Source organism: Onychomys torridus, chromosome 22 (genome assembly GCF_903995425.1).
Source record: "Onychomys torridus chromosome 22, mOncTor1.1, whole genome shotgun sequence".
In the NCBI taxonomy this organism is placed as follows: Eukaryota; Metazoa; Chordata; class Mammalia; order Rodentia; family Cricetidae; genus Onychomys; species Onychomys torridus.
In genome coordinates, this window is record NC_050464.1 from 37,184,103 (window position 1) to 37,208,042 (window position 23,940).

Below are 23,940 nucleotides of genomic sequence, written 5' to 3' on the forward strand. Positions count from 1 at the left end.
AGCGAGGGAAAACATTGAAAAACCCACAAAACAGCAACAAGACCACTCCCCTAAAAACGAATTAATGTTCTGTACAAAAATAATATAATATAAAACAAAATCACATTGTTTGAAGTGTTCTGTTAGCCTGGATATAAGTAATTTGGAATTCTCTGTCTTCTATAGTTTAGCCCAAACTTCCTAGAGGCTGAGCTCTAATTAATAGTAAATTAAACCAGGTGTCTTTGTCTTCAGAATGACCAAGTAGGAGACAGCCACATCAGCAGTGGCAGAGACCCCAGACATTGAGCTTTCTGGGAAATGGAGCTCTGATGACGTGCAGATTAATTGTATTTCTCTTCAGGATACATTGAAGTGGAAAAGTCCCCACTCAACACAGCTGAGAGGTATGCAAAGTACAGTGCCCCATCCCAGGGCACCTCCCTAACTAACTCCATGATGATGCACACAGCTCATGACTGCATGCATAGTCAAGCATGTCCTTGAGATCATCCATCTGCTCACTGGTGAAAAACCCTCTGCAGGTCCTGGTGAATGCCATCCTCAACAGTGGCCCCCAGGAAAGACTCAATATGCTTTGGATGCACTGGGACAGGAGGCTGCAGGCTGTGGGTGTGTCCCTGCCTGGTGATTCAGACCATCCCGCTGCTGCACACAGGTGCTCCTGAGGTCTCTCCGGAACATCCAGACCATTGCTGAGTGCTTTGCCGATGAACTCATCAGGGCTCCTCCAACTCCCACGCCATCAAGAAGCATGAGCCGGACCATGTGGCCAGGTCTAACTGCTCATTTCCCAGCTGCTGCCTAATAAATTGTGTGTCGGGCTAGAGAGATGGCTCAGCGGTTAAGAGCACTGGCTGCTCTTCCAAAAAGGTCCTGAGTTCAATTCCCAGCAACCACATGGTGGCTCACAACCATCTGTAATGAGATCTGGTGTCCTCTTCTGGCCTGCAGGCATGCATGCAGACAGAACACTGTATACATAATAAATAAATAAATCTTTAAAAAAACAAAGCAAAACAAAACAAAAAAACAGAAAAAAAATTGTGTGCCCTCTGGACAACTGGAAAAAAAAAGAGGTGTGAGGCGTGTGCACACTAGCACTTGGGAGTGGGAGGCTGAGGAAGCTGCATAGTGAGACCCCGTCTCAAAGAGGGATCTTAATCTGTCCTCGAATATTATCTAGTCTTCAGCCTCCTGGACTCATTTTACGAAAAATATAATTTATTCGCTTACTGAGTATTTTGTCACCCTCTTAAACAGTGTACCCCTAATAAAAACATCTGACCCTACTCTTTGTGTTGGTCCTTCAATGGCAAATCTCTTTCCAAGGTGTTTTTTGTTTTTGTTTTTTTCTGTGCAGCTCTGTAGACCAGGCTGGCCTGTAATGCAGAGATCCGCCTGCTTCTGCCTGGGAGTGCTGGGTAGGAGTCACCGCCGCTCAGCCTTTTTTTTTTTTTTTTTTAAACCTTTTTATTATTTTTCAATAATTTTTTTAAAGATTTATTTATGTATTTATTATGTATACAGTATTCTGCCTGCATGTGTCCCTGCAGGCCAGAAGAGGGCACCAGATCTCATTACAGATGGTTGTGAGCCACCATGTGGTTGCTGGGAATTGAACTCAGGACCTCTGGAAGAACAGTCGGTGTTCTGGAAGAACCTCTGAGCCATCTCTCCAGCCCAATAATTTTTTTTTTTTAAAGCCAGGCAGTGACAGCGCATGTCTTTAATCCTAGCTCTGGGGAGGCAGAGGCAGGCAGATCTCTGAGTTCCAGGACAACCAAGGCCACATAGTGAGGTCCTGTGAAAATTTTTTCTTTTTAACTCAGCCTTCAGTCCCAGAACTACACTAATATAGGCATTGCCCCCCACCCCACCCCTCAGACCAGGATTTTTCTGCACAGTTTTGGTGCCTGTCCTGGATCTCTGTAGCCTAGGCTGTCCTCGAACTCACAAAGATCCGCCTGCCTCTGCCTCCCAAGTGCTGGGTTTAAAGGCATGCGCCACCACCGCCCGGCTATATAGGCAAATATTTAAATGGATCTGCCACTCTGGTGTTTATGGAAGCCATTTGCAGTATAAATCACCAGAATCAATGCTTGTTTTTTTTTTTTTTGTTGTTCATTAAGATCTTTATTTCAGATAAGACATTAAGAATAAAATGATTTCTTTAATGCGCGTGTGTGCACGCGGGTAGGTGCTGCTGTGTCCTCACAGCGCTTCTGTGGAGCTCTGAGGACAATCGCAGGAAGACATTCTCTCCTGCCACCTCGTGGGAGTTGAGGATGGAACTCAGGCTGTCAGGCCTGATACAAACTCCTCTTAGCAGGCTTACTAAGTTACTCAGGCTGGCTTTGAACTTGCGATCCTCCTGCCTTAAGGCTCCTGAGTACCTAGGACTGTAGGCATATGCCATCGTACCAGACCAGGACTGACATGCTTGCTTGTCAGGGAACTGTCACACACGTGAGCTGCCTGATGTGGGTGCTGAGAACAGAACCCGGGCCCTCTACAAGGGAAATAAGCCAACGATCATCTCCAGCCCCTTCTGTGAAAATTAAATGCATCAAAACAAATGAACGAGTCTGCAGAGACACAGGCCACAGCAGTGCTCTGCTTGACACGCCTCAAGGAAACCTGTTTTCCTCTCCGGGTTCTGAAAGTGGAAAGGATGGGAGACAAAGGTAGAGTTTGCCTAGAGAGAAGCTGTGAGAATCTCTTGAAAAAGCAAACAAGAAAGCACAGGATTGCCACCTCAGCCTTCGGAAGCAGAGGCAGGGGGATAACTAGAACCGTAAGCTGCCCTAAGATGTTAGCAAGACCCATTTTTTTAGCCCATGCTGTGCTGTACTCAGTACCAGGATACAATACTGGAGCAAATACACTTACAAACATGCAGGAACTGAGAACAGTAATTACGTGCCTTAAATACGTGGGAGAACCCTCTGATTTTTAAACTTGGAATATTCAGTCTCCGTAGAGACTGTCAAAAATTGCCAATGCCGACTATATTTCAAGTCGTCATGGCGGGGTATTGGGAAAAGTTTTCAATTAGCAATAATCGCGCCTCGGATAAACCTCATTGGCTACGATACTGCCACTGCGCAAAGCTGGAGAAGTGCAGGGCTCGCGCAGCTTCCCAGGGCTGAAGATCCCCGTCCTAGTCACGGTGAGCCCCCGCCCACGCGCGACCGCCACGTGACGGGCCGTGACCCCGCAGTTTCTCCTCTGGCGTCCGCGTGGACAGATTCTCGCCGGTGGGTCATCTCGCGCCCGAACGCTCGTGATTTACAAACGGCGCAGCCGCCGCTTGGGATGCTGGGGCGACGCTTATGCAAATCGAGACGACGTCATCGCGATGGCCCGGGTGGAGACTCAACCGCGGTGGGAGAAAGCGGGTAAGCCGAAGGGAGCGACGTGCGGTCGGATGCAGAAACAGACCTTGGTGTGGAGACGGGGGCGTAAAGACTCTTGTCTGCAACCCTAGCACTCGGGAGGCGGAGGCAGGAGGATTGCTGCGAGTTCTAAGCCATCCAAACAGATTTCTTTACAATGAACGACCGGGAGAGAGTTTTATCTCCGAAACTTCAGGAAAACAAAACTTCTAAATGCAAAAACTCGGTTAACTCGAGCAGAAAACGTTAACAGATTGGACAGAAATAAAATAGTAACAAAGGCATAAGAAAAATAGAAGAAAATAGTAACAAAAGCAAAGAGACAAAAGCGTAAGCTAAACGGAAGAAAATAGTAACACAAAAAGACAAAAGTATAAATAACATAGGAAAAAAAACAGATAAGAAAGTGTAAGTAGTAAATATAAAAAAAGAACGATACAAGTTTAGAGTTTCCTGGAAAAGTAAAGTAAAGGCACTCACCAAGCAGAGAAGCTGATACAGTTTTTCTTTGAACCAGAATTATTCAGTCTCCGTAGAGACTGTCAAAAATTGCCAATGCCGACTATATTGCAAGTCGTCACGGCGGGGTATTGGGAAAAGTTTTCAATTAGCAATAATCGCGCCTCGGATAAACCTCATTGGCTACGATACTGCCACTGCGCAAAGCTGGAGAACGTGGCCTCCTGCGCATCACCGCTAGACAGCGCGGCTCCTATTTCATAAAGGGGGGGTTCACGTTGAATGGCAAATCCTTCGGTTATTGTTAGCCTGAAAATTACACCGCCACCTGTACTCTTATGGTGCTCTCTAAGTGATGCGTAGGAGGGAGATTACTGTTTAATTTAAGTAGGTGTACGTGGGGAACTGCAGCAAAGCACTATGGGAAGGAACATGCTAATGAACTCAGTTCCGAGAGTGCAAGGGGCAATTGGAGGAACCAGCCCGAGCTAAGGTGTTCGTTTGGCTCAAAGTTACCACCTTTTCCAAGGAGGCTTTCTTGTTTATGATTTTATGAACAATAAAATATGTGTATAAAGTCTATATAACATAAAATCTAGTTTCAGCTATCTTTAGGGTAAATTTATTGTCGTTGAATATATTTACATTTACCTCCAGAACCTTTTGATCTTCCCAAACTAAAACTTTGTAGACATGAAACTCTGGGCTCCCGAGTCCTTTCCATGCCCAGCCCTTCCTTGGCAATTGCTCTCACTCTAGATACTTTACATAACTGGAAACACGCAATGTGTGTGTTTCTCTTGCTGTAAGAATTCTTTCTAAGCTGGGCACGGTGACACGCACCTTTAATCCTAGTACGTGGGAGGCAAAGGCAAGTGGATCTCTCCGAGTTTGAGGCCAGCAAAGACTACAGAGAGAGAGACCCTGTCTATGGAAAGAGGGGGAGGAGAGAATTATTGATAAGATTTATTTATGTGTATGAGTGTTTTCCTTGCACATATGTGCCTCATGGGAATGCCTGGTGCCCATGGAAGTCAGAAGAAGGTATTAGATCCTGGACTCACATAGGTTTGTGAGCCACCACGGGGGTGCTGGGAACCAAACCCAGATCCTCTACAGGAGCAGCCAGTGTTAAGAGCACTAAATCATCTCTCGCCAATCCCTTATTGTAACTTTTTGTGTGTGTACCTCCACCTTCCAAGTGTTGGGATTAACGGTGTGTACCTCCACTGCGAAGCCTACTGTAACATTTTAAGACTCATCCGATTTGTAATACATATTTGGATTTCATGCCGTCTCATGGATCAATAATTTTCCATCTAATGGAATTTCATTTACCTATCTATTCTCCAGTTAGCAATAACGGTGCTTTCAGTAAACGTCATTGGCTGTACACTTGGATTGCTTAAACCTTTTGCCTAATACAATAATGCTGATATTGGTGTAAAAGTATCAGTTTGAGTTTCTGTTTTCAATTAAAAGTTTTTGTTTTTTTTAAATTACATTTCTTTACGTGTGTAAGTGTGTGCAGGTCTGAGGACAACTTGTGGGAGGTAGTTCTCTCTTTCCACTCTGTGGGTCCCAGGGATTGAATTCACCCTAGAGCGGAAGATTAAAGGCCACTACATCCAAGCCCTCCCCTTGGTGGTCTAAGAAATGAAGTTCAGCTGGAGGCTGGAGAGATGGCTCAGAGGTTAGGAGCACTGGCTGCTCTTCCAGAGGTCCTGGGTTCAGTTCCCAGCACTCACTTGTAGTCAGATCTGGTGCTCTCTTCTGGCATGTAGGCAGAAGACTGTATACATAATAAATAAATTTAAGAAGGAAAAGAAAAGAAAAAAAAAAGAAGCCAAACCAAGGTGGGCTTCCTAACACTTTTGTGAAAATACTTTAATTCTGAGGAGAGAGGCTAAATGCTTTTATTCTCCAGAAATGCTGTGGCATATAAAATGTACCTGTTTTATTTTGATGAGTAGAAAGCTGTTCATAACCTGTGTCTGAACTTCTTCCTGGGTGCTGGGATTAAAGGTGTGCACCACCACTGCCCGACATTTTTTTTTTTCTTTTTGAAACCCTGTCTCAAAAAAAAAAAAAAAAAAAACTAAAAAAGAAGAAAAAGAAAAAAGAAATAAAAGAAAAATCAAACAGTAGCTGAGCCTTTGATCCCAGCACTTGGGAGTCAGAGACAGGTGGACACTTCTGTGCTTTCTGGTCAAGAGAGTGAGTGTATAAGTCTCTATGTATTGCTGGGCGTTGGTGGCACACACCTTTAATCCCAGCACTCAGGAGGCAGAGGCAGACGGATTTCAGTGAGTTAGAGGTCAGCCTGGTCTACAGAGTGAGTTCCAGGACAGCCAGGGCTACACAGAGAAACCCTGTCTTGAAAAACCAAAAAAAGTCACTGTGTATTAAACTTGGCTTTACTCATATTGACTTCAAAAACATCCATTTTTCAAATTTATGGACGTATTTCTTCATAGTCCATATTGGTGTGTGTGTGTGTGTGTGTGTGTGTGTGTGTGTGTGTGTGTGTGTTGTATGTGTGAATGTGTAGGGAAGGCAATGGAGACCAGAGGAGAATGTTTATTCCTTTTGAGGCAGAGTCTTATCTCTATAGCACCATAATCCTTTTTTTCTTTTAATGAAAAAATGTGTGCAATTGTGAGGAAAGGACTCGGTTCTCTCCTTCCACCTTTATATGGGTTGCCAGGCCTGTGCAGCAAGTCTTCACCTGCTCAACCGCCTGGCAGGCCCCAATCCATATTTAACTCATAGCCGGGAATTTAATTACTTTGCAATGGAAGAGAATATACGTACTGAAGAGGAAAACAGGTCAATTGTGCCAATTGTGGTGATGCACGCCTTTAATCTCAGTTCTGGGGAGGCAGAGGCAGGCAAATCTCTATGACTTTCAAGGTCAAGCCTAGTCTACATAACAAGTTCTAGGCCAACCAAGGCTACATAGTAAGATCCTGTCTCAAAAACAAACAAACAAACAAACAAACAAACAACAAAACACCCAAACTCAAACCCAAATCGAACAAACAACAACAAAAACAAGTCAGTTTTAGCCGGGCAGCGGTGGCGCATGCCAGGTCTCCAAAGCGAATAGCGGGCACGGTGGCGCATGCCTTTAGTCCCAGCACTCAGGGGGCAGAGGTGGGGAGATCTCTTGAGTTCGAGGCCAGCCTGGTCTATATAGTGAGTTCCAGGACAAAGAGAAACCCTGTCCCCAAAATCAAACAAACAATAACAACAACGACAAAATACGGTGAATTCCTAAAGTAGGGAGGGCTGTTTAGATGCTATTTTCCACACAGGACCTTGGAAACATTAACCATTTCTTTGCCGGGCGTGGTGGCACTAGCCCGAAGTCCTAGCACTTGTGAGGTGGATCAAGGAATTTGGGGTCAGAGTAGGCTGCATGAGACCCTGTCTCAAAAGACAACACAGAAAGACCAACCAACCAACGAACCAAACACAGAAACTCCAAAAGGCAATCATTGTCTCATGTCAGCAGCACACCCGGAACCTTAACTGAGCTGACCAGGAAAGACAGAAGGAAGTCAGGGGAGGACCGCGGTAGACTCGCAGGATTGTGGGACTTGTAGTTTTCTTCCGATAATGTCCGCTTCGTGGACTACACTTCCCAAGATGCACATGTACCGAGCCTGTCCCACTGTTGGGTGAAAATTGTGGACGGTAAGTGTTCTGATCCGGCTTTAGGTTTCCCGCTGTGCATTTTTTGCAATGGATCACCTTTGTCCTTTTTGTTCTTGAGGGGCTTGAGGGGACACGGAGGAAAACAGCTCGTCCCAGCCAAACCCGACTGTTTGTTTAGCTGTTTCACGTGTAGTTGTGGAATGTCACAGAGAAAGCCGGGTCCTGAGCTCAGGTGTAGGAAGCCAAAATGTTTGCCTGTCGCTGGGTAATTTCTGCATTATATCAAAAGCTGTGTCAAATGCTTTTTTTTTTTTTTTTAATATACAATTAGAAAACCTGACAGGAAAGTGTGTGTGTGTGTGTGTGTGTGTGTGTGTGTGTGTGTGTGTGTTGTCTTCTGGGTCCAAATAGCAGAATTTACAAGGTACAGTAAACAGACATTATGGGGGAAATGAAGGACTTGAAGGTGTGTATGTGAAGACACTAATAAAATAAAAACCCTGGAAGATCAGACAACGTCCTGAAAACCTGTACTGGGCTGCAGTATAGCTCGGTGATAAAGATTGATCTAGGGTTAATGATTGATCTAGGGTCACAGAGGCCATGGGTTTGATACCCAGCACCATGTAGAAAAACACAACACCCCCCCCCCCCAAACAACTGACATACTAGAATTTAAATATCTCATGGAGAAATAAAATAAATCCCGTGTAGCTGGGTGTATCCCTGTAATCTTTGGCCTGGGCTACAGGCAATCCTGTCTCAAGAAAAGAAAAAGTAATAATTCTGATTTAAAACAAGTAGGGTTACAGAACAAATAGTCCCTTGAAGGATAATATTAACAAAAATATAGATAAGTAGACGGGTGTGTGGTACATGCCTTAAATCCCAGCACTTGGGAGGCAGAGGCAGGCGGATCTCAGTGAGTTTGAGGCCAGCCTGGGCTACAGACTGAGTTCCAGGACAGCCAAGACTGTTACGCAGAAGAACCCTGTCTTGAAACATGCCCCCCCCCTCAAAAAAAAAGATATTTAAAAATTTTTAAATTAAGCTAGGTGGTGGCACACGCCTTTAATCCCAGCACTGGGAGGCAGAGCCAGGTGGATCTTTGTGAGTTCGAGGCCAGCCTGGTCTACCCAGTGAGATCCAGGAAAGGTGCAAAGCTACTCAGAGAAACCCTGTCTCGAAAAAAAACAATTTTTTTTAAATTAAAATTTGTGTGCTTGGGTATTTTACCTACACATGTATTTGTGTACTGCCTTTGTTCCCAGTGCTTGCAGAAGCCAAAAGAGGGTATCTGATCCCCTGAAACTTAGCATACTCCCCCGCCATGTACTCTCTCTTTCTCTCTGCTGAGTGTAGCCCAGACTGTCCTGTAACTCACTCCTTAGCTGAAGATAATCCCTTAACCTTCCTGCTTCTATCTCCCTGGTACCGCAATTCCAGGCAAGGGCCACCATGGCAAATTTTCAAAGCTGAATGTGTTCCAGCAGTGGATAGACACGTGTTTGTTTGTTTGTTTGTTTTATTTTGTTTTCCATCCCTCGGTTGGTGGTTAACTTTCTTAGTGAAACCCAGCTTCTCTCATGGATTTTCTTTTTCTCTAGAAGGAGAATGAGTGGACTGGCTTTCAGGTCAACCAAGGGCCGTTGGATGAGGACCCTCAGCCGGCCGTGCTCTCGTGGACCTACTGGGTTATTTGTGCCGCCAAGCCCTCCTGTGGACTCTGAGAAGATCAAAGAGTTACAACGCTTTATTACCCTTTCCAAGAAACTTGTAGTGATGACCGGCGCAGGAGTCTCCACGGAGTCTGGGATCCCAGACTACAGGTCGGAAAAGGTTGGACTGTACGCCCGCACAGACCGGAGACCCATCCAGCACATCGATTTCATCCGCAGTGCTCCAGTCCGCCAGCGGTACTGGGCCAGAAACTTTGTGGGCTGGCCTCAGTTCTGCTCTCGCCAGCCCAACCCGGCACACTGGGCTTTGAGCAGCTGGGAGAAACTTGGAAAGCTTCACTGGTTGGTGACTCAGAACGTGGATGCTCTGCACTCCAAGGCCGGGAGTCAGCGGCTGACAGAGCTCCATGGATGCATGCACAGGTGCCCAAGTCTACCGGGTTTGGCCTTAAGAGGATGTGTGGTTCCCCAGGTGAAGGGCCTTTGGCTGTCTGGAGCAGGGTTGTCTTAGATCCAGAGCCAAGGCTTCCTGGGCAAGTCTTTGCCTTTGGGGCTAGGCCTCGTGAACCGGGAGAGGAAGTAGGGACGGAAACAGGAAAAGGAGCAAGTCAAGAAAGGATGCCTTCCGGTCGGTCCGTACCCGTATCCTTGGTGAGGTGCTTGCATGTGCAGAGCTCTGGGTTCAGTTTCCCAGCGCCAGGGAAAATCATGTGAGTGGGGCTGAGTCCTGTAGTGACTCCCAGTCTGGAATATAATTCAGAGTTATCATCGCCACTGTACAGAAAGAGCCACCATGAGGGTGGTGAGTAGTATTGTTAACCCTGAGTTTGGGTTGAAAAAAAAAAACACCACAAGAATTATTTCACCAAAAGGGAAGAGAGCTAGGGTGTTAATGAACCATCTCCAATCCCACCTTGTTCCAGCATTCCTGTTGGGAAATTAACTCCTAACATGGTCGTTTCTCCTTTCTTCTTTTTATTTTATTTGTTTGTTTAGGTGGAGACAGTCTCCACGTAGCCTTGGGTAACCTGTAACTCACTATGTAGACCAGGCTGGCCTTAAACTCACAGAGATCCGCCTGCCTCTGCCTCCCTAGTGCTGGGGTTAAAGGCGTTTGCCGCCGCCGCCGCCGCCACCCTTCCAAAAGTGACTTCACAGGGAGTGATAGCACCAGTCACTGTAGATGGACAGGACAAGTTGGGAGGGGGCACGGGTTCGAGTACTAAGGACATCCGGTGTAGAGCGTATCTTGATCCATTAAGGACAAAACCATGCTAGCAAAATGCAAATGAAATAAATAAACACCAGTCAATAATACATCGTTTTTTCTAGACCAGTGGTTCTCAACCTTTCTAATGCTGCGACCCTTTAATAAATTCCTCATGTTGTGATGACCCCCCCACCACAGAATTATGTATGTTGCTACTTCAGAACTATAATTTTGTTACAGTTATGAACCATGACGCAAATATCCGATATGCAGGGTAGCTGATAGGCCAGCCCCTGTGAAAAAGTCATTCAACCCCCCCAAGGGTCTCGACCCACAGGTTGAGAACCACTGTTCTAGAGGTTGCAAAGGAGTGGAGGGAGAAGACGAAAATGAAATGGATGTCCTCAGATGGGGGGGGGGGGGTTGGTCCTAGGAAAAGAAAGTGACTCGTGTGTGTGTGTGTGTGTGTGTGTGTGTGTGTGTGTGTGTGTGTGGTTGAAAATGGTTGTTGGGGCTGCTCTGGCAGCTTTATCCCTCATAGGGACTATCCATACTCAGCAGGTCTCATATTTGCTTTTAGAGTCCTGTGCCTGAACTGTGGAGAGCAGACTCCCCGCAGGGTGCTGCAGGAACGTTTCCAAGTCCTGAACCCCAGCTGGAGCGCCGAGGCGCAGGGCGTGGCCCCTGACGGAGATGTGTTCCTCACCGAGGAGCAGGTCCGGAGCTTTCAGGTCCCGTCCTGTGATCGATGCGGCGGCCCTCTGAAACCTGATGTGGTTTTCTTTGGGGACACGGTGAACCCAGACAAGGTTGACTTCGTGCACAGGCGTGTGAAAGAGGCAGATTCCCTGCTGGTGGTGGGATCGTCCCTGCAGGTACCTCACTCTGTCAGGGTCACGGTGGCCCTTGCCCGTTGAACAGGGTGAGAAATCCTAGAGGTTCCCTCTTATTTGGGTTTCCTTTTTAGTCTGTGTGTGTGTGTGTGTGTGTGTGTGTGTGTGTGTGTGTGTGTTTGAGTGTGCACATGTGTATTGCAGGTGTGTCAATGTTGGGTGTCGTCTGTTACTGTCTACCTTAGGTTTTTTGTTTTTGTTTTGAGACAGGGTTTCAACAGCCCTGGGTGTTGGGAACCGAACCCGGGTCCTCTGCAAGATCAACAAGTGCTCTGAACCGATGAGTCACCTCTCCAGCCCCTGGCATAATTGTTCAGACAGTCTCTCACTGAACTTAGGGGTCATAGAATGGCTAGACTGGCTGGTCAGTGAGCTCCTAGGAACCTCGTTGTTTCTGTCTGTGAACACTAGGATTACACGTGATTACCACCAAAGCCAGTGTTTACATGGATGCTGGGAATCCAATCTCAGGTTCCCACCCTTGGATAGCAAGAACTTTATTCAATCAACCATTTCCCAAGCACCATTACCCCTTTGTAGACTGACTGATTGATTCAGAGGACATCTTGTGGGGGTCAGTTCTCACCTACCTTCCATCGTGGGTTTTGGGAGTTGAACTCTTATCATCTGGCATGGTTCCAAGCACCCTTACCTCCTGAGCTAGCTCACCGGCCCCTCAGCTCCCTTTTATCTTTTGTTGTTGTTGTTGTTGTATTTTGTTTCTGAGATTGTAGGATAGGTAGTTCTTTTCCTGGATCTAGCGCAAACTCTCTGTCTTCTGTCTGGGCAGGTGTACTCCGGGTACAGGTTCATCCTCACCGCCAGGGAGAAGAAGCTCCCAATCGCCATTCTAAACATTGGACCCACGAGGTCGGATGACTTGGCTTGCCTGAAGCTGGATTCCCGCTGCGGAGAGCTGCTGCCTTTAATAGACCCACAGTGACCGAGGTCTGATGTTCAGAGGCTGGAAGTGGACTTTCCGTTGAGTCCTGCTGCTGTAGGTAAACCCCTTCTCAGACAGAAGGGTCTAGCCAGGCGTAGTGGTTCATGCTTGTGATCCCAGCCCTCAGGAGGCTGATTAAAGAGGGTGGCCTGGAGCTCAGGGCCAGTCTCCACACAGAGTGGCTAGATTAGGCCACAGGTGTGAGGCCCTAACTCCAAACAACAAAAACAAAACAAAAGCCAGAAGACAGAGTCTGTTCCCTATTAGACTGAGGAGTCATGTGACTGACAAAGGAGCCAGTTCTAGACTTCACATATGACCATTTTTTTAATTAAAACAACTGTTTTTTTAAAAACAGTTTTTTTTTTTTAAAAAATAGTTTTGTTTAAAAAAAAAAAACAGTGGATGGGGTTTTTACTGTTGTTTTGTTTTTTACCTGTTTATTTTTATGGTTTGTATATAATGTTTTGCTTGGGTATTTGTCTGTACAACATATTCATGCATTGTCTGCAGAGGCCAGAAGAGGGCATCAGATTCCCTGGCACTGGAGTTGCAGGTTGTAATCTATTTATGTGGGTGCTGAGAACCAAATGCTTTGGGGGCTGAGCCATCTCTCCAGCCCTGTGTTGCTGGCTTCTAAGGACAGGGTTTTGCTGTGTAGCCCAGGCTGGCCTTGATTGAATCTGTGATAGTCCTCTTGCCCCAGCCTCCCAAGTGTGCGTTCTGCTTTAAGACGGGTTTGTCTTTCTTTTTAAGATTTATTTATTTATGTAAATGAGTGCTCTCTTTTCCTGTAGGTCTGCACTAGAGAAGAGGGCATCAGATCCCCTGTAGATGGTTGTGAGCCACCATGTGGGTGCTGGGAATTGAACTCAGGACCTCTGGAAGAGCAGCTAGTGCCAACTCTCCAGCCTTTATTTGTCTTTCTGAAAAATCAAAGCAAAACAAAACACAAGATGTTATGTGATTTGTGTTGCTTCTGGAGAGGACTAGAGTTCAGTTCCCAGTTAGATGCTTATAACTGCCTGAAACTCCCGTTCCAGGGGAGTCCACCAACATTCTCTTCTGAACTCTGAAGACATCTGCACACACAAACACATGAGCACTCATGTAATTAAACATACATTTTTTTTCTTGGGGGCGGGGGTGGGGGAAAGGTGAGTTTCCAGACAGGGTTTATATGTGTAGCCCTAGCTATCCTGGAACTCTCATTGTAGACCAGTCTGGCCTTGAACTCACAGAGGTCTACTTGCCTCTGCCTCCTGAGTGCTATTGGATTAAAGTCAATAACCACCACACCTGGCTGTTTGTATAACTTTAACATTTTATAAAAAGATTTATTTATTTATTTATTATGTATACAGAATGTTTGACTGCAGGCCAGAAGAGGGCACCAGATCTCATTACAGATGGTTGTGAGCCACCATGTGGTTGCTGGGAATTGAACTCAGGACCTCTGGAAGAGCAGTCAGTGCTCTTAACCTCTGAGCCATCTCTCCAGCCCCATAACTTTAACATTTTTACAATTTTATTTATTTTTGTGTGTGTGTCTGTGTGTATGGATGCACAGGTGTCATGGTATGTATGCCTAGGTCAGGGAAGGATGTGGGTTCTGGGGCTTGAACTCATGCCCTCAAGATTGGCAGTAAGCACCTTTACCCACAGAGCCAACTTACTGGCCTTGGGTTTGTTTGTTCATTTTGAGAAAGAGTCTATCTATGTAGACCTGGCTGGCTTCTGATCCTCCTGCCTCTGCCTCCAGAATGTTGGGATTTTTTTTTTTTTTTTTTGATTTTCGAGACAGGGTTTCTCTGTGTAGCTTTGTGCCTTTCCTGGAACTCACTTGGTAGCCCAGGCTGGCCTCAAACTCAGAGATCCACCTGCCTCTGCCTCCCAACTGCCCGGTGATTTTTTTTTTTAAATAACCAATTTTTAAATTTTATGTGCATTGGTGTTTTGCCTACGTGTAGATATGTGTGAGGGTGCCAGATGCCCTGGAACTGGAGTTATAGACATATGAGCTGCCATTGTGGGTGCTGGGAATTGAACCCAGATCCTCTGGATGATCAGCCAGTGCTCTTAACCTCTGAGCCTTCTCCCCAGCCCCCAGAGTGCTGGGATTAAAGGTGTGTGCCACCGGGCCTGCTCCATCCTAGTTTTTTAGTGGGTAGGCTGATGTTTACAACCATTTCATCCTCTCCATTGGCATTAAGTTGTTGGATTTCTTTCCAGATCTCTAAGGATACTTCCCTTCCCTTCAAACTAATGGAAACTTACGGACTGCATCCCATAGAGGGCAGCAGAGCAATGTCAACAGGCCAGTCCGCCGCTGCCCCCTGCTGTTTACAGACCAGCTGTCAGAGTCCTGGGATAGAAAGACTTTTTCAAGAAGTAGCTGTTCTTGATGGCATAACTTTATCACTTTCCCTTTCATACGACCCGGAAGAAGAAACAGCTGGGAAGTTCGTAAGCCAGCATGGTCCGTGGAGGGACGGCACTGAGATCTCAGTAATTCTGGGAATAACCAGAAGGGCATCTGTAATTCGCTTGTAATGCCAAGTGATTGTATCTGACTGAAGCACTTTGATATTTTTAACAACATGAGCGACAGCGTGAGTTAATTTTTTTTTATTAACCAAACAATAAATTATTTTTAATAGCATATCAAGTGTGCGGACTGTGCATTTGTGTATACAAGAAAGCACCGGTCTTGTGCTAGTGTGCCGCAAGGATTTCTACTTGATGTTAGCTCTCAGGAGGGGGCGCCTACCTTGAGCCTGGTTTGTGATGAGAAAACAGTTCATTCCCAGTGGGTTCTTCAGCTGGTATGTTTGATCACTGCGCTCAGTGGAAAGAATCAGTGTGCCCTGAAATGTGAGGCACGTGGAAGACTCACGATCTACTTTGGAAAGCCTCCTCCTGTCTGAGTTGAGGACAGGCAACACATGCTCACCCTGCCCCAGCCTCGGGAGCAATCTCAGCTCCCAGGGTAATGCATGGTCTTGGGCTGTGCAGAGTTGGGGTGTGTGTGTGTGTGTGTGTGTGCTAACCCCGTCATCATTCTGAAGACATACAGGGTTATAAATCTCATTCCAGGATTTTTTTTCCTAAAGACTTACCTTGTGATTTTTAATTTTGTTCATGTGTATATCCCTGTGTGTGTATATGCACAGGTGCCCAACAGGTCCAGAAGAGGGCATTGGAGTCCTTGGAGCTGGGGCCACAGTTGCTCATCAGTGAGCTAATGAAGGTGCCGGGATCTGAACTCTAAAGGCGTAGCCAGGGTCCTTAACTGTTGAACCATCTGTCTAGACATCCTGCTCACACACACACCCTTCTTTTGAAATAAGGTCTCACCTGTAGACATACATGTTTTCTTTGTATTCTCTACTGAGGTAGAATTCTAAACACACATACAGAAACAAACCCAAAACCCCAAACCAACCAAACACAAATCTCTCCCAAGAAGAACTTGGTATTTCTGGAAAACCTGGCTATTCTGGAACTGACTATGTAGACCATGCTGGCCTGAAACTCACAGAGATCCTCCTGCCTGTGTCTCAAAAATGCTGGGATTAAAGGCGGCAGATCTTGAGTAATGAATAAACTAATTAATTCAGGCCAGTTCAGGGACAAGGCCTTAGGAGACCCAGGTTGGTTTCTAACACATTACTTACCTGAGAATGACTTTGAACTTCTGATCCTTGCCTTTGCCTTCCAAGTTATGGGGTTGCAAATGTGCCACCGTACCTGCTGAAATTTTCTTTTACTTTATTTTCCTAGACCCTTTAATTTTTTTCCTTCTTTTTGGTTTTTTTTTTAAAGGGAGGTGATGATGAACCCAGAGCTTTGTGTGTGTGTGTGTGTGTGTGTGTGTGTGTGTGTGTGTGTGTGTGTTTTAAAGATTTATTTATTATGTATACAGAAGAGGGCACCAGATCTCATTATAGATGGTTGTGAGCCACCATGTAGTTGCTGAGAATTGAACTCAGGACCTCTGGAAGAGCAGTCAGTGCTCTTAACCTCTGAGCCATCTCTCCAGCCCCATTTTTTTTTTTTTTTTTTTTTGGTTTTTGAGGCAGGATTTCTCTATGTAGTCCCAGCTGTCCAGGAACTAATCATGTAGAGCAGGCTGGCCTTGAATTGACAGAGGTCCACCTGCCTCTGCCTCCTGAGTGCTGGGATTAAAGGTGTATACCTGCACACCCATCCCAGAAAGCTCCCCCCATTTTCACTTACTACAAATAGAGCACAGCATGGAGTGGAAACTCAGGAAGTAGACAGAAGTGGGTTCCAACCTGTTTTGCTCTTTACTAATTAGACGAACTTAAGTCATTTTGTGTGATTTTTCAGTCATATTTTTGAATAAATAAGGATTGGCTAGCATAGTTGGCAGAATGGTTGCCTGGCAACACAAAGCCCTAGGGTAGACCCCTAGCACATGAACTGGGCATGGTGGTCCAGACCTGTAGTCCCAGCTCTCAGGTTGACGACAGGAGCCTTAGTGGCTCAAGGTCATTGTGCCTACATAGAGAGTTCGAGGCTAGCCTGGGGTAGTATACACTAGACTCCCAAAAAATTAAAAATTAGAATAATAGCTACTTCAGTGGGTTTTGAAGACTGAGTCACATAGCGGTATATTTGGCCCACAATAAGCAAAGGCCCACATGGCCATTAGTGTATAGGATGGAGGAGGAGATGGCATCAATTCTGCTAACCTTTGACCCTGTGGAGTACACCCAGATTTTCTTGATGATCTTCCCCAGGGCCTCATTTTTCCTTTCTTTTATAGATCTAGTTATTCATGTATTTTATGTATACGGAAGCTCTGTCTGCGTGCACATCTGCATACCGGAAGAGGGCATCAGATCTCATTCTAGATGGTCGGGAGCCACGATGTGAGTGCTGGGAATTGAACTCAGGACCTTTGGAAGGGCAGCAAATGAATGTCCTTAGCTGATGAGCCATCTCTCCAGGTGCCTTGTTTTCTTTTTATGTAGTTTAATTTAAAGAATCACAAATACCAAAGAGCCAAAACAAACTGGAGATCCCTTCCTTACAAAAATACTCATTCAACATTTACAACACATCATTTTACAATCTGTCTTCTCCCTTACACACCAGTCCCACACCTTTATGATATATGACATGGCCACTATTACTTCTTTTAAAAGATGAGGTTGCTCAAGAGCTGAGGGTGACACTTACTGTTAACAGCCTGTCTAGGATGGTCGAAGCCCTAGGTTCCCTCGACGGCATCATAAGCAAAGCCCTGAAAAGCAGGACTCCTGCAGCACTGCCCAAGGTCGCTTTCTGTTATTGCAGTAATAAGCACCACTACCCTAGCAGCTTGGGGGAAGAAAGGTTGATCTTGTCTTACAGATCACAACCCATCACTGAGGAATCAACTAGAGGAGCTTGATGCAGACAACAAGGAGGAATACTTGCTTATGTAGCCCATGCCTGCCTGTTTAGGGACGACACCGCCCACGTAGGTTGGGGCCTCCTTCATCTACCGAGAAAATGCCCAACAGGTTTGCTCACTGCCCAATGCGATGCAGGCAATCCTTCTTCTGAGCCTCAGCTTCCCAGGTGTGTCAAGCTGACAAGTTTAACCATTCCTGGGGCTGGAGAGATGGCTCAGCACTTAAGAGCACGTTCTGTTCTTCCTAGGGACCAGGGTTCAATTCTCAGCAACCACACAGTGGTGTTTGAACAATGTCTGCTGGGCCAATGCTGTCTTGACACTGGATTTGGCCACCTCTCTTTTTTTTTTTTTTTTGATTCAGGGATTCTCTGTGTAGCTTTGGTGCCTGTCCTGGATCTCACTCTGTAGACCAGGCTGGCCTCAAACTCACAGAGATCCACCTGGCTTTGCCTCCCAAGTGCTGGGATTAAAGGTGTGCACCACCACCACCTGGCTAGGGTTTGGCCATCTCTTATGTACCCCCTAACTTAGCACCCCAGCTCATATTCCACACTTTTCACATCTTACCTGGATAAAAACCATGTAGGGGGTGAGTTGAGTTGGTTGTTTCCATGCTCAAGACCCTTCCAGCAGGACTCTGGACAGCCACTACCAGCTACTACCAGTCACTGTGCCTGTGCAGGTGGCTCTGGCTGCACCTGTTGCTCACCAGGACTGATTTTGAGAGGGGCATGGCCCTAGCCTTGGGTGGGACATGAGTGGGGATGAGAGTCGGGGTACAAAGGCAGAGGACTGGGCAGATGTACACTAAAGGAAAAGAGACCAAGAACCACGTAGCCCTAAAGTAGCCAATGAAACATTTTTTTTCCCTCAAATCTGGTTGACCAGGGAACCAGAGATTAACCTGGCTTCCCCTTCGGGGTCCCTTGATAGAGAAAGGTGGAGGAGAAGATGATGGTGTGTTCTGTGTTGTTTGTTCAAAAAGTTTGCTGCTGTGTACTTCGGCGGGACACTTATCCTGTAGTGTGTGTTTAGGCACAGTGAAGACTGGAAGGCAACGAGGATGTAATTCTGCCTTCAGGTCATTTACTCTCAGTCCAGATCGGTTCCCTGTATCCAACTTCTTATGATGAGCACACAGCAGAAGGTCTTTGTGTCCTGTATTTTTAGGGCCAAGATGTTCCTTTAGCGCCCATGTGACACTGCATCTTTCTCTCTTCTCTCCCCTCCTACCTCTCTGTGTTCTCTGAGGTCTGAGGACACTTGCAGGAGTCTGTTCTCTCCATAGACCATGTGAGTCCTGGGGTTGGAACTCGGGTTCAGACTTGGCAGCAAGTGCCTTTATATCCTGAGCCATCTTGCCTGCCCAAAGCCTCCCCCCTATTAGCTGCTGTGTTCTACTGATTCCATATTGACTAAACAATTGAGAGCTGCGTCATTGGTCATAAGCCAGACACTGGAGTAAACACCTATGCAGGGCAAGGTTTATCCTTCCCATTTTACAGGTGAGGATTCAGAGGGCTGGGAATATAGCCCAGTTGCTAGAGTGCTTGCGTAGCATGCACACAGCCCTGGGTTCCAGCTTTAGATCCTATGAATTGAGCGTGGTGGTGCACACCTGTAATCCCAGCACTTGGGAGGTGGAGGCAGGAGGATTGTCTTAAATTATACAGTTTTATAAGTGGAAGCTGATACTTTAGTTTTCTGGGTTTTGGAATGAAATATACATGTTTGTATATTTTTATGTATAGGAATAGGTTGTCATCCCCTGTTTTCTTCAGTCACTCTCTACCATGTCTTTAGAGGTTGGAGCTGTGAAACAATCTTTGTACACTGTAAATTGGTATTGCTCTTATGATAAAAAGCTGATTGGCCAATAGCTAGGCAGGATCTTCAAGGCAGAGAAAATGCTGGGAAGAAGGAGTCAGAGGAGTCTCCAGAGACACAGAGAGAGGCAAAAATCAATGTGCCATGTTGAAAGAAGGTACTGCTATGTGGCAGAGGGTAGATAAGTAATATGGGTTAATTTAAAATATAAGATTTAGCTAGTAACAAGCCTGAGCTACTGACTGAGGGTTTGTAACTAATATGTCTTTCTGTGGTTATTTGGGGAGCTGGCAGTCCTGACAAAAAACTCCCTCTACAGCTGGGCTTCTCAATAAACAAGACACTCACCTTTAGCTAGCCTAACTGACCAACAAGTTTTAGGGATCTGTGCTTCCCACATCCACAATAGAGTTATAGATGCCCCAACCATGTCTTGCTTTTTTTAAATATTAAAATTAATTAGATTTTGTGTACATTGACTTGAGTGTTTCAGACCCCGTGAAACTGGAGTTATAGACAGTTGTGAGCTGCCATGTGGGTGCTGGGAATTGAACCCAGGTATTCTGGAAGATCAGTCAGTGCTCTTAACTGCTGAGCCATCTGTCCAGCCCCACAACTTGCTTTTTTTTTTTTTTTAAAGATTTATTTATTTATTATGTATACAGTGATTGTTCAGCCTGCGGGCCAGAAGAAGGCACCAGATCTCTCATTGTAGATAGTTTTTACATGACCTCTGGGCATATGAACTCAGGCACTCATGCTTGTAGGGCAACCACATTACAACTGAACCATCTCCACAGCTCTACAACAGATAATATTTTTACTGTGTGTTTCAGCAAATTGGGCGACCCAATGGACGTATGTGTGCTTGTTCTCAACCCAGAGTCTTCACTGATGGGAGGGCCACCAGTTTCCTGGGTTACAGATTGTAGTGAACAGGGTCATGGGCTCCACTTAACTTCCTTTCCTGTTTCTCTCTGGATAAAAACAACCCCTGTGAGGCCTTCATCTCCAACTGTGACCGCCAGGCTGCCATCTGCTTCTACAACACTCCATACACCAAACATTACAAAAGCATTCACTGTTAGACTTGTCACTTCAGTGACTGGGACACCTTCCCTGCCAGCCTGGTTCAGTTCACTGCACACTGTGCCCTCTAATAAAGCACCAATAGGAAGAACTTGGTTTTGGTGATTGTATTCTCCATCTACCAAACATAACTGGATCCTCAGAGAACATCATTCTGTCTAGTTTTGGGGGCTGAAGATGAATGGAAAGGACATTGCCATTAGGGGAGCACCTTGAAGAGTGGGTGATGAGCCTGGCCATGCCTCTCATCCCAGCACTCTGAGAGGGAGAGGAAGAGGCAGAGGCAGAGGGTGGATCCATCTCTTGAGCTCAAGGCAAACCTGATCTAAAAAGCAAGTTCCGGGACAGCCAGGACTGCTGCACAAAGAAACCCTGTCTTGAAAAACAACTACAATAAAAGAAGAACTCAGCCTGAGATAGAGGAGGGTTTGGGGCAGACACAAGGGGGAGGAGGGGAGAGATGAGGCAGGTGTAGGGAGAGGAAAGGGGGGGAAGGGTGGGGAGGGAAGGAAAGGGAAGACAGAGAGGTAGGAGGGGAGAGAAGAGAGAAAGACGCAGTGTCACGTGGGTGCTAAAGGAACATCTTGGCCCTAAAAATACAGGACTCAAAGCCCTTCTGCTGTACGCTCATCATAAGAAGTTGGATACAGGAAACCAATCTGGACTGAGAGTAAATGACCTGAAGGCAGGATTACATCCTGGTGACCTTTGAATCTCCACTGTGTGGAAACAAATGACACAGGAGAATTGTCCCACTAAAGTGTACAGCAGCCTAAGTTTTAACAACAAATAAAACAGAGGACATCCTCTTCTCTACCTTTCTCTATTAACTGAACCCACAGGTGAAGCCAGTCTAATCTCTGGTCAACCAGGTTTAGGAATACAATGTCTCATTGACCTGTTTAAGGCTATGTGGTTCTCTGTCTCTTTTTTCCTTTAGTGAACAGCTGCCCAGTCCTCTGCCTTTCCACCCCCATTGCAATCTCCAATGGTGTCCCAAAGCTCAGGCCTCGCCCCTCCCAAGGTCTGGCCTGATGAGCAACAGGTGCAGCTAGAGCCACCTGCCCAGGCACAGTGACTGGTAGTAGCTGGTAGTGGCTGTCCAGAGTCCCGCTGGAAGGGTGGAGGGATCTTGCGCATGGAGACAACCAACTCAAGTCACCCCCGACATGGTTTTTATCCAGGTAAGATCTGAGAGGTGGGGAAAAGGTGGTGATGGGGTGCTAAGTTAGAGTTTATATGAGAGAGGGCCAGACACAGAAGTCAGATGGCATTGGGCCAGCAGACATGGTCCAACAGCCACCATGTGGTTGCTGAGAATTGAACTCAGGTCCTCAGGAGGAACAGAAAGTGCTCTTGAAGTGCTGACCATCTCTCCAGCCCCTGCAGTGGTTGATTGTCAGCTTCACACACTGGGTAGGGAAGCCTCAGCTGAAGGATTGCCTGCATCATGTTGGCCTGTGGGCACATCTGTTGGGCATTTGCTGTCTTCCTTCCTTCCATTCTCTTCTTCCCTCCTCCCCTTTCTCTCTCCTTCCTTCTTGTCTGTCTTTATTATTTATTTATTTATTTGCTTTTTTATATATTTGTATGTATGTTTGTTTTTAGTTTTGGTTTTTCGAGACAGGGTTTCTTTGCATATCTATGGCTGTCCTGGAACTCACTCTGTAGACCAGGCTGGCCTCGAACTTGAATATTTGCCTGCCTCTGCCTCATGAGTGCAGACATTAGAGGCATTAAAGGGGTACACCATCACCACCATCTGGCTACATTCCTAATTTTCAAATGGGCTTTGTAGGCTAGTGAGATGCAGCCTATGATGCAAGCCTGTAGGCCTGAGTTCGATTCCTGGAACCCATTTAAAGGAAGAAGGAGAGACCTGGCTCCACAGAGTTGTCCTCAGACCTCCACTTGTCCACTTGTGCATACAAGAGCTGTCCCTGCCTCTGTTTTTTTTTTTTTTCTCTCTCTCTCCCATTCATTAATTTGTAACTGGATGTACCTTAAAGGCTGCGTCAGGTTTTTGGGACAGACTTAGCACTTAGATTATAGAGTTAACATGGAGTAGGGTCTAGCTACTCCTGCCTGGGGCCACACGTCGCTATCAGCATCTCTCAGATTCAACCCCAGAAGCAATGCCTATATCTTCTAATGACTTCAAACCATCCATGGGGGAGGGACTTGGCTCTTTGCAAGTCACTGACTTGAACTGGTTGGGGTGTTGACTTAGCCCTTTCTCTGTGCCTCTGTGCCAGCACTGATTCAGGCTCTGTCACCATCTACAGCAGCTGTGCAGGTTGGGACTGTGTGTGAGGGTGCACATATTCTACTTCTGTGCTACACACACAGTAGTCACAGGCCCCGTGTGCTGACTGGACAATGTCAGAGCACAGCTACAGGACTATAAAGAGAAGTCACTGAGTCCTCCCCTCACTCAGGATGAAACTCCTTTTGCTGCTCACTCTGCTCACAGGTAGGACCCTTGTCCCCTCTGAGTCACAGCCCCCCAATGGTCACATCTGAAGTTCTGGTTTGGGGTTCCTGTTGGGGTCTAATAGCATCTGGGTTAGAATTCTCTTCTCACCCCTCACAACAGCTGGCACCGTTAGCTTCTAGGTCTGAACTCAGATGACTCCTTAGAAAAGTCCACTATATTCATTTCTTTCATAAGCAATGAAGCCCCTTCCGCCTCTGCCATATTTCCCTGGCTCCAATTTCCCTGGCCCTAAGGTGCTCTGGCAATTTCATTTTCTTGTCCTTTTAAAAATATTTACATATATTTTATGTGTCTGAGTGTTTTGCCTGAATGTGTGTCTGAAAACTGTGTGTGAGCAGTGCCTTCAGAGGCCAGAGGAGGGGTCTGATCCTCCAAACTGGGGTCATAGGCAGTTGTGAGCCACCATGTGGGTGCTGGAACCAAGCCTGGGTCCTATAAAAGCTCAGCAAGTGCTCCTGACCTCAGATACATCTCTCCAGCACTGATTATTTTTTTTTCCATGATCTTATAAAGTGGCTCAGGATGTCCTCCAACTCAACATTATGTCTGGACTTGAAATCTTACTGCCTCTACCTTCCAAATGTTAGGATTGCATACATGCTACACTTGCTTCTGCAACTTTTTTTTTCATTTTTTTCTAAACATGGTCCTCTTAGCAACCATGGCTGTCCTGGAACTCACACTATAGGTCAGGATGGCTTTGATCTCAGATAGCCACTTGCCTTTGCCTCCAGAGTGCTGGGATTAAAGTCCTGTGACACTGTCCCCCGGTAACCTTGAACTTTTTTTTTTTTTAAATATTTTTTTTTTTGAGACAGGGTTCCTCTGTGTAGCCTTTCCTGGATCTTGCACTGTAG

At 46.1% G+C, this 23,940-nt stretch overlaps 2 protein-coding genes, 2 non-coding genes and 1 pseudogene across 6 annotated transcripts in view; 3 read left to right on the forward strand and 2 right to left on the reverse strand.

Moving 5' to 3' along the window:
* Window positions 1–235: 235 nt before the first annotated feature.
* Window positions 236–828, forward strand: LOC118572218 (annotated as a pseudogene).
* Window positions 829–2,974: 2,146 nt separating this feature from the next.
* LOC118572824 lies at window positions 2,975–3,115 on the reverse strand. The gene has a single exon (XR_004943524.1). It is a non-coding gene; the product is annotated as a U4 spliceosomal RNA (small nuclear RNA).
* Window positions 3,116–3,925: 810 nt separating this feature from the next.
* Window positions 3,926–4,066, reverse strand: LOC118572825. Its single transcript, XR_004943525.1, has one exon. It is a non-coding gene; the product is annotated as a U4 spliceosomal RNA (small nuclear RNA).
* A 3,433-nt stretch (window positions 4,067–7,499) lies between these two features.
* On the forward strand, window positions 7,500–14,868 carry Sirt4 (sirtuin 4). 3 transcript variants are annotated; one of them, XM_036172188.1, is made up of 5 exons: window positions 7,500–7,556; window positions 9,125–9,619; window positions 10,987–11,281; window positions 12,090–12,300; window positions 14,475–14,868. In XM_036172188.1, exons 2-4 carry the CDS (start codon window positions 9,132–9,134, stop codon window positions 12,240–12,242), a joined length of 936 nt encoding a protein of 311 aa, XP_036028081.1. In that variant the 5' UTR covers window positions 7,500–7,556; window positions 9,125–9,131; the 3' UTR covers window positions 12,243–12,300; window positions 14,475–14,868. The 3 variants fall into 3 exon arrangements, with proteins under 3 accessions (XP_036028081.1, XP_036028080.1, XP_036028082.1); XM_036172187.1 differs by having other exon boundaries at window positions 12,090–12,296; XM_036172189.1 differs by having other exon boundaries at window positions 7,548–7,556; window positions 9,128–9,619; window positions 12,090–12,296.
* An 8,157-nt stretch (window positions 14,869–23,025) lies between these two features.
* LOC118572219 (phospholipase A2-like) overlaps window positions 23,026–23,940 on the forward strand; it is a 32,672-nt gene continuing 31,757 nt past the window's right edge. The window contains exon 1 of the mRNA XM_036171664.1: window positions 23,026–23,059. Within this exon, the coding sequence (XP_036027557.1) occupies window positions 23,026–23,059 (34 nt within the window). The remainder of the gene's footprint in view (window positions 23,060–23,940) is intronic.

What these genes read in the sequence shown, in the direction of transcription:
- Sirt4 (XM_036172188.1), top strand. Translation starts at nt 9,132, where the DNA reads ATGAGTGGACTGGCTTTCAGGTCAACCAAGGGCCGTTGGATGAGGACC. An exon ending in CTCCATGGATGCATGCACAG is followed by an intron (nt 9,620 to 10,986) that starts GTGCCCAAGTCT and finishes ATTTGCTTTTAG; the next exon opens with AGTCCTGTGCCTGAACTGTG. An exon ending in TGGTGGGATCGTCCCTGCAG is followed by an intron (nt 11,282 to 12,089) that starts GTACCTCACTCT and finishes CTGTCTGGGCAG; the next exon opens with GTGTACTCCGGGTACAGGTT.